The 10,238-nt window shown below is 40.4% G+C and overlaps 1 protein-coding gene across 1 annotated transcript in view; it reads left to right on the forward strand.

Moving 5' to 3' along the window:
* Nucleotides 1-10,238, forward strand: part of NOSTRIN (nitric oxide synthase trafficking) — a 58,976-nt gene that overhangs the window by 25,142 nt on the left and 23,596 nt on the right. Inside the window, exons 6-7 of the mRNA XM_006867036.1 lie at nt 559-657; nt 6,466-6,591. Of these exons, the coding sequence (XP_006867098.1) occupies nt 559-657; nt 6,466-6,591 (225 nt within the window). The remainder of the gene's footprint in view (nt 1-558; nt 658-6,465; nt 6,592-10,238) is intronic.

Raw genomic sequence — 10,238 nt, forward strand, 5'->3', positions numbered from 1 at the left:
CAAGCTCAAACTATGTAGAACAGAAAATGATTACTGAATCTTAACTCGTTCCCAGATTTGATGTATCAAAAGGGTACGGAGACTTTGAACACTTCTCCCATTCCTGCCTCTTTTCAGATCTCTCCTACATTTCACAGAATGTCCAGCAAACACACCCAGGCCAGGCATCAGGGAACAAAATGTCTTCCTTGCAGCAAATTTTAAGAGCAGCTTAAAACCAACTCAATTGTGGCCCAGGTTGAGTTAAAAGAATGATGACGGAAATCTGCTATGCTAGAACAATGTTTTGGAGGCCTGCAGGCCTGCAGTGGTTTAGCAAAATGTATAACCCTCTTGAGTATATACAGTATCATGACAACTAAACAGTGGTTTTCCAGACAAAATGTTTGCTGCTGTGATGTTTTAGGCTGATTTTGAGACTAAGGCAGGAAGGAAGAACTAAAAACAATCATTCAAGTTTACACGTGGACATGACATGCCTTGTTCCAACACAGAAGAACTTTGCTCTTGATACCAGTGTCTGCTCCTTTTTTCTCTCTCTCTCTCTTTTGACTCTAGGCCAAGAAAAAATTAATGGTAAGTACCAAGAAGCACGAAGCACTTTTCCATCTTGTAGAAAGCTCCAAGCAATCCATGACTAAGAAGGAAAAGCAAAAGGTGAGCACACTGAGTTCATGTGGCTCAGAGATGATTGAGCTTCCTATCCTTAGCTGAATCCTCTGCAGAGCTGTAATATGACGGAACATCATATTACATATGCTTTTAGATGAGACTCTGTCTCACTTGTTTTGGGCATGTTAATGGGAAGGACCAGTCTCTGAGTGTCTGTGACACAGTGGTTCCAACAACGGTTCACCCATAGCAACAGTGGTGAAGATGGCGCAGAGTATGGCAGTATTTCACTCTGTTGTGCACAGGGTCACTGTGAGTCAGAACTGACTTGAAGGTACCTAATAACAACATTAACAGATGACAAATTAGACCAGTGATATCCATAGTTCTTAATAGGGAAACTTATTAATTTAAAAAAAAAAAAAGGATCTCTGTAGTGTAGTGGTTACGAACTGGGCTGCTAACCTCAAGGTCGGCAGTTCGAAACTATCAGTCATTCCACAGGAGAAAGATGAGGCTTTCTGCTCCCGTAAAGATTTATAGCCTTGGAAACCCTGTGTAGGGTCGTTATGAGTCGGGACTGACTCCAAGGTACATAACAACATTAATAAAAAAGCATAACCATGATTATGAGGTTGGCATAGGAATGGGCAGTGTTTTGTTCTATTGTCACTTAACAACAATATTTATATATTATGATAACATATTATTCACACTAGAAAACACAAAGAGCAGAAATATTTAAAACATGAGATAAAACACATAAATAATGCTTAAATGTTTAACCAATCATGTCTTTATACAATCAAGAAGTATTATTTCTAGGCAAAGTATACACTTAGGGAAAAGTTCAGCCTTAACCTGTTGTTGTTGTTGTTAATTGATTCTGACTCATAGCGACCCTGTGTAAAGTTTCCAAGGAGCAGCTGGTGCATTTGAACTGATAACCTTGTGGTTTGCAGTCCAGTGCTGATCCTACAGTGCCACACCAGGAGTTAAGCCTTAGCCTGAAATATAGTCAGAGCCACCGGAACCTCATATATTCTTAAAATGAAAGGAAAATAGGCATTACAAAGAATTCTGCCATTCTATCTGAAGAAGTCATTGGTTGAATAAGTTAAATTCATTATTAGTAAGATTTTACAAGGTTTGTATTTCTTCAATTGTCGGTCTTCCTGGTTTAAAATGATCACCGCTCTAAGGGAAGAATGTGACAGCTTTGGAGAAGACTAAACTGCAGTGTGTTAAAGTGCTAAGCACTGGGACCTGTTTTAGACATTCTGAATCCTCATTAGAAGCTACTCTTTAATGACTTAAAAAGAAAGAAAGAGCATGAACAGTTAAAGGGGAAATTTTCTCTTCCTTTTCTCATTTGCAACTTCCTTAGGAAGTTCAAGTGCCCCTCCCTGTCTCCAAATGGTCCTGTAAGCATTGGCTGTCATTACAAGGTAGACCTGACAGCATCTTTATCACCTCATCTGGTAGTGCCAAGAAAGGCAAGGGGAGAAAGGTGAGGTTTTCTGCTCCCGTAAAGACTTATAGCCTCGGAAAACCTGCACAGAGTCACTGTGAGTGGGAACTGACTCAATGACACACTACCACCACCACCACCACCACCACCACCTGTCCTTCACAATAAGATTTATTGAAAGGGTTGTCTGTCCTCTGGCACCACTTCTTCATCTTCTGTTCACTCCTCAAACCACTCCTATAAAGCTTTCCCCACCATTCTACCAAAAGCGTCCCTGTCACTGAAAACAATGTCCTCCTTGTAGATAAAGTCAGTGGGTACTTTCCAGTTCTTACTTGATTTAACTTCCTGTTGACTGTTCTCTTCTAGAAGCAGGCTCTTCTCTTAACTGAGGCAACTTCTGACTCTTGGTTTTCTTCCTACTCTTCTCTTAGATTCCTTTATGGTTCGGTCCTTTTTCTTCTGACCTTTGTATGTTCCTATTGTTGAGGATCTCTCTCCTGGACCTCACACTGTCTATTTTAATTACCATTATATTTTCAATGTCCAATAAAGAAATCTCCATATCAGATGATTAATAGTGTTGTTGTTAGTACAACAACTTCAATTGGTTCCGACTCATAATGACCCTGTATAGGGTCTCCAAGACTATAAACCTTCATGGAAGTGGAAAACCTCATCTTTCTCCCAGAAATAAATAGTAGATAATACATATATACTTTCAAGACATCAATGACCATGTCTGTGTTTCCAAAACTCAAATATCTATCTTCAGCCCAAATCATTCTCCAGACGCTTTCCTGCACTATACTGACATCCAAAATCAGGCCCATCAAGTCCCTCTCCCAAAGGTAGTCTTTATTTGGGTGTTTTCTTTGTTTTTGAATGTCATCATCCATCATTGCCTCCAAGTTCAAACTCCTAAACCAAATACTTCTTGGATTTAGCTCATATCTATCTCCACTGCCACTGCCTCTCCCAAGCTACCATCAATCTTTTGCTGATATCTGTAACTTACAGACTGGTCTCTTTGCTCTGTATATTGCCTCTCCTATCTGATCCCCATATATAAGCCAAGCTGCCTTTCCTGAAATAGCAATCTGAGCATGGCATCCCCTTCTAAAATTGTTCAAATGCTTCCCAGTGGTCTTAGAATAAAGTAGAAACCCTTTTACATGGCCTTTGAAGCTCTCCCTGACTTGACCCTTACCTTTCTCTATTGTTGTTGTTGTTGTTAGGTGCCATACAGTCAGTACCGACTCATAGCGACCTAATGCACAACAGAATGAAACGCATTCCGGTCCTGCACCAACCTCACAATCATTGCTACGTTTGAGCCCATTGCTGCTGCCACTGTGCCAATACATCTCATTAGGGGTCTTCCTCTTTTTCTCTGACTCTCCATTTTACCCAACATGATATCCTTCTCCAAAGACTGGTCCTTTCTGATAATGTATCTCAAATATAAGAGATAAAATCTGGCCATCCTGGCTTCTAAGGAGCATTCTGGCTATACTTCTTCTAACACAGATTGGTCTGTTCTTGTGACAGTCCATGATACTTTTAATATTCATCCCCAGTTCCATAACTCAATGTTTCAATGCATTGAAAAAGGACCAAACCATAAATATACCTCACATGTATATGAAGTCATTGAAAATACCACGGCTTGGCTCAGGTGTTCCTCAGTTAGTCCTCGCTGATTTCTCAAACTGCCTTTCTCTATAACACTGCTGTTTTCCCTCTCAAACTTTGTGCTTCAGCCTCACATTATTGTTGTGTTGTTATTAAAAGCCGTTGAGTTGGTACTGACACATAGCAACCCTCTTAAAGTTTCCGTGGAATAGCTGGTAGGTTTGAGCCACCGACCTTTACACACACACACGCGTGCGCGCATGAGTGCGCACATTTCTTTCTTTTTGTTTTTTTCCTTTAACATGCCATGCTAGTTTGCCTCACAAATTCCACTCTCATTTCAGATTTATTTCATACAGCAATGATTGTTTAAATATTTGCTATGTGCCAAGTCTCAGCTTAAATGTCACTTAATCTCCAAAGTTGGTTTAAGTGCTTGACTTGGTGCCCCAGTGATGTCTAAGTATATCCTGGCACTGAACACACAAAATGGCAATGCCCTGTGTGTGTCCCTGACTGGAGAGGGAACCTGTCATGTTTCCATGTGTATTCCCAGAGCCTAGCATATAATGAAACATTATAGGCACTCAGTAGATGTTTGGGGAATAAATGAATGAAGTATTTATTCCATGAAAAATAAAAGGGGAAAGAAAAACAATTCAATCTTTGACAACTGTTAGCAAAGATGTCTGAGCAACTCCATAAATAAGAATGTAGGAGTCTATATTCTTTTCTGGAGTCCTGGTGTGGAGCTATGGGATAAAGCACTGGACCTTAAGTCAGTTTGTACTGCAAGGTAGGTGGTTCAAACTCATGAGTCACTCATTGGAAACCCTATACAGGGTTACTGTGGGTCAGAACTGACTCACTGGCACTTAACAACAGCATGTTCTTTTCTATCTATTGGTGAGTATTTTTTTTTAATTTCTCAGGTTGAAACTTCTCATCAGTACCTATGTAGTATAGACCGATGAATGTTGAGTGGTGGTCTTCGAAGTCTCTGCTCTTGTTTCTGGTAATCTGAGTATTCTCAATAAAAATCTAAGGACAATGAGCTCATGGAGACAGGCCATGACCCCCTTTGAGTTCTATTCTATTGCTATCAGGCTGAAATTCACAAGCCCATTGTATCTACAGATAGATATGGTTCATTACACTTGATATGCAAATGTGCCCTCTGTAGGTCATACATCAGAACTGAGAGACAGTTGAATGACTACTATATTACTTAGAATAATAGAGTGAGTGGTATTGGTATTCAGCAATTTGGATGAATGTTTTTCATTACTGTAACATTAGTCAAAGTGTCCTTAAGTATAAAGTAGGTCATTTTAAAAAGCCTTTTGTCTACGTCCCTGCGACGCCTAGATTGCTTAAGTCAAAAGAGTCCTTGGTGTCCCTTAAAGTATGGTTTGAGGACCACTTGTGGATCTGAGGATGTAATGAAGACAACGATGTTATTCACTACAAAACTACTGCATCAGAACTGCTATTTATGGAATCTGGTGGTGGTGGTTATGTACCATGGAGTCGGTTCTGACTCACATCAACCCTGCTATAGAGCTTCCGAGACTATTAATCTTTATGGGAACAGAAAGCCTCATCTTTTTTCTGTGGAGCAGCTTCTAGATTCGAACTGCTGACCTTGAGGTTAGCAGCCCAACTTGTAACCACTATGCTACCAGAGCTCCTTTATGGAATCTTGTTGTTGTTGTTGTCAGGTGCCATCGAGTCGGAACCGACTCATAGCGACCCCATGCACAGCAGAACGAAACAATGTCCAATCCTGGGCCAACCTCACTACCGCCGCCACACTGGATGCCATCAATGATGCCACCTGGCCGATCCATCTCATTGGGGGTCTTCCTCTTTTTCTCTGACTCTCCACCTTACCCAGCATGACATCCTTCTCCAGCAACTGTTTCCTCCGGATAATATGTCCAAAGTAGGAGAGACGAAGCTTAGCCATCCTGGCCTCCAAGGAGCACTCTGGCTGCACTTCTTCCAAAACAGATCTATTGGTTCTTTTGGCAGTCCATGGCACTTTCAGTATTCTCCTCCAACACCACAACTCAAAGGCATCAATTCTTCTACGATCTTCCTTATTCACTGTCCAGCTTTCGCATCCATATGAGGCTAGGAATCTACAATTTTAACAAGCACTCCACATTATTACTTGCTGTTGTTAAGCACCTTCAAGTCAGTTCTAACTCATAGCAACCCTGGATAGAGTTTCTGAAGCTGTAAATCTTTGCAGGAGCAGAAAGCCTCATCTTTTTCCTGGTGAGCTTGAACTGCCGATCTTGTGATTCACAGTATACTTTACTGCTTATCCTACAAAGCCACCATGCTCCCATGTCATTACTGGTGGCAGTGGTGGTGTTGGTTATGTGCTGTGGAGTCGGTTCCAACTCATAGCAACACTGTATAGGGTTTCCAGGACGAGGCTGGTGAGTTTGAGCCACCGACCTTAGTGGTTCAAAATGACCTTGAGGTCCAGTGCATTATCCCACAGCACCACACCTTAAGGACCTTGATTTCCTCATGTGTAAAACTGAGGAAATCAGACTGAAAGTCCATTAGGCATCTTTCTGGTTCTGACATCGTTTTTCCTGAAAGATATTTAATTTTATCACATAGAATGTATGAGAAACTTGTAACTGGGACTGATATAATCCTTCCTGTAGAAGGACAAAGAGTTTTCATAAATGTGTTAGTGAATATGTGGCACTGATGTTTTACTTTAGCTCCTCAATAAACTGAAAAAATCAACTGAGAAGTTGGCAAATGAAGAAGAAAATTACTACCAAAAAAACATGGCTGGCTATTCTACCAGATTGAAATGGGAAAACACACTAGAAAACTGCTACCAGGTGAGTTATATAGTCACAGTTTTATAGTTGTTGTTTTCCCCCATAGAGCCTTGCATGGCCTTGAAGATGAGGATTAGATCTGCAGTTACAAGATGTGACCTCTGTCTTTAGATATGACCGTAACTATTACTTATGACTTTAGACAAGCCACATTCTCCCCATTGCTTCAATTTTTCCATGGATACAATGATCAGTGAAAATGTATTGAATGTCATTGTCCAGAGTTTCTGCTCCTAATTCTTGGCAATAGTATTTTAGTGAATTCTAAAGAATGCTATCAAAGTAAAATATAAATTAGATTTTAGGTGTTAGGGACTTGAAAATGAGTTTGGGGCACTAGCTCTGATTCTAATGGAGTTTTCTTGTATAGCAGGCATAGTGTTTGGGCATGGAAACACAGAAAATAATAAAGACAATGCCAGCACTTGAAATGCTCACAGTTTGATGACAAAGAATTGTGAAACAGACAAACCAGAAGGGAGATGATGGAAATGATGACACACTGGGGAAGATGCAACCAATGTCACTGAACAGTTTATAGAGAAACTCTTAAAGGGGAACGTAATTTACTGTCTAAACAATCACCAAAAACACAACAAAATATTATTTTTAAAGAAAGAATTGTGACAAATTATCCAATAAAAATAGGCGAAGGGTATGAACAAGCTAGTCACAGAAGAAGAAACCAAAGGCATCAATGTTGTTGCTGTTAAGTGCCATCGAGTTGGTTCTAATACATAACAATCCTCTGTAGGGTTTCTGAGGAGCAGTTGATGGCTTTGAACTGCTGAGCTTGTAGTTCTCAATCCAGTGCTGATCCTACAGCGCCACACCAGGAGTCTGAGAATTACCAATGCTATTGTCGATGTTAAGTGCCATCGAGTCGATTTCGACCCATAGAGAACCTGTATAGGTTTTCTGAGGAGCAGCTTGTGAGCTTGAACAGCTGACCTTGCAATTCAAACAGTTTTGCAGTCTGGTGCATTAACCCACTGCAGTGGTGCTGGACTCCAGAGCCAGCAATATATACATAAAAAGATACTCAATCCTTGTGCTCTATTGAAAATGGACCTCCAATAAAAGAAACAAAACTGTATTTAAACATGAATCTATCTCAAAAGTATGATGTTAAATAAATATGCCATTTATATAATCCACATAAATTAACTAAGGAAAATCACACCCCATACTCTGTCCTGGTGTAGAATAAGCACTTGACCACAAGGTCGGTTTGAACTGCAAGATTGGTAGTTTAAACTCACTAGCTGCTCCTCTGAAACCTATACAGGGTCTCTACGAGTTCGGAATGGACTGTTGTTGTTGTTGTCAGGTGCCATCGAGTTGGAACCGACTCATAGCGACCCCATGCACAGCAGAACGAAACAATGTCCGATCCTGGGCCAACCTCACTACCGCTGCCACACTTGACACCATCAATGATGTCACTTGGCTAATCCATCTCGTTGGGGGTCTTCCTCTTTTTCTCTGACCCTCCACCTTACCTAGCATGATATCCTTCTCCAGCGACTGTTCTCTCCAGACAATGCGTCCAAAGTAGGAGAGACGAAGCCTAGCCATCTTGGCCTCCAAGGAGCACTCTGGTTGTTCTTCTTCCAAAACAGATCTATTGGTTCTTTTGGCAGTCCATGGAACAGACTAGATGTCACTTAACAACAACACTATGCTGAGTTGCATATATGTTCATATACATATAGATCTATATTGACCTGTCAGGGAAATGAACCTCTTGGTGAAAATCAAACTCAATGTCATCATGTCCTGAAGGAAAAGTCAGGCTTTCCTTTCCCCCTCTTGTATCCTGGTTTATTGCTGCTGCTGTAATGAAAGCTCACACTCATACCCTATAGGATAAAGGAGAACTGCCCCAAAAGGTTTCGAAGGCTGTACATCTTATAGAAACAGATGGTCACGTCTTTCTGCTGAGGAGTAACTGGTGGGTTCTAATGGCCAATCTTTTGGTTGGCTGCTGAGTGTTTCAGCCACTACACTGCCAAATCAGAATCAACTGAATGGCAAGGGTTTGGTTTTGGGGTTTATACTGAAAACAAGAATCCCTGGGTGGTGCAAATGTTAGACATGCTCAGCTGCGAACCCACAAGGTGGAGGCTTAAGTCCATCTAGAGGTGCCGCAGATGAGATGTCTGGTTATCAACTTCAGAAAAATCAGCATCGAAAATACTATAAAGCACAGCTCTATTCTGACACAGACGAGTCATCATGTGTCAGAAGCAACCAAACAACAGCTGAAACTCACCAGATTTTCGCTTGGTCTCCTCTTAGGTCCCCCATTCCTTTTTATAACACCTCTTAAGCTTTCCTCTGCCTCCTCAGGGCCAACCCTAGCCCATTAGAATAAACTTGAGGCAATCTCTGTCCAGTTATTACTGTAGCTCACCCTGACTCCCAGGAGTACTTTCCCCTAGTATAGTTCCTCAGCTTTTATTCTCAATCAATACACTGGGCCATGGGGTCACATGCTATTTTATTCATTCTGTACTGCATATATGGTTATAAACTTGAAAAAATTAGTTTCAGAAGATTTATAACAAAGGTGGACTGAATTGAATTAAAGAGGAATTTTATTATAATTTCTAGAGGTGGAAATGAGACAACTAGAGTCCCTTGATTTCATTTTTCTCCCCAAATTCTCTTTTAGTAGTAGCATATGTGAATTAATTTTAGGATCCTAAGAAGTGTCCTGTTACCCCTCTACTCTCCAGATTGAATTTGCAAATTATTTTAAAGAACATTTATTGATTTATGTTCAAGGCACTTTGCTAGATGCTGTGAGAAAGAAAGTCTCAAATGCAGCTATTAAGCAATGAAACCAATTCCACAAGTCACATGTCAAAATTAACCTCATTAATCACATTTTGTTCAAGCCACCTTTTCTACCTTCCAAGAAGAAACAATGCATTTGGCAAAATAAGCTATATTATATTAAAAAAAAAAAAAAAAAAAAGTAGCCACGTTGTTGTTGTTGTTGTCAAGTGCCGTCTAGTCAGTTCCAACTCATGGCAAATCTGTAGGGTTTCTGAGTCCGTAAATCTTTACAGAAGAAAACCTCATTGTTTTCTTACAGAGCAGCTGATGGGTTTGAACTGGCAACCTTGTGGTTAAAAGTCCAGTGTTTACTGCCAAGTATTACATGATTGGGGCTAATAGTACATAGTGAAAGAATCTAGATTATTTTAGAAAGGCATCTGCAAGGCTTAAAAATGTTCTTTTTCACTCAGTGTTCTTTATCTGAACCACGAACCCAGAAAATGATTTGTGACTGTTCTTAGTTCTCTCAAGAATAATCTGTGACTACATGGTGTACTATCCTGGGAATGACAAATTGAAGAGGAATGGTGTTGCATTCATTGTCAAAAAGAACATATCCAGATCAGTCATGAGATATAACACTGTCTGTGATAGGATGATAACCATGCACTTACAAAGTCAGTGGTTCAAGCTCACCAGTCACTCCTTGGAAACCATACACAGGGTTGCTATGGGTTGGAACCTACTCGACGGCACTTAACAACAACAGGGAAGCCCAGTTAGTACCATTATTATTCAAATTTATGCACCAACCACTGAACCAGTGAAGATGAAATAGAAGAATTCTACCAACTTCTTCA

The sequence above is a fragment of the Chrysochloris asiatica genome, unplaced genomic scaffold (genome assembly GCF_000296735.1).
Source record: "Chrysochloris asiatica unplaced genomic scaffold, ChrAsi1.0 scaffold00099, whole genome shotgun sequence".
NCBI lineage: Eukaryota > Metazoa > Chordata > Mammalia > Afrosoricida > Chrysochloridae > Chrysochloris > Chrysochloris asiatica.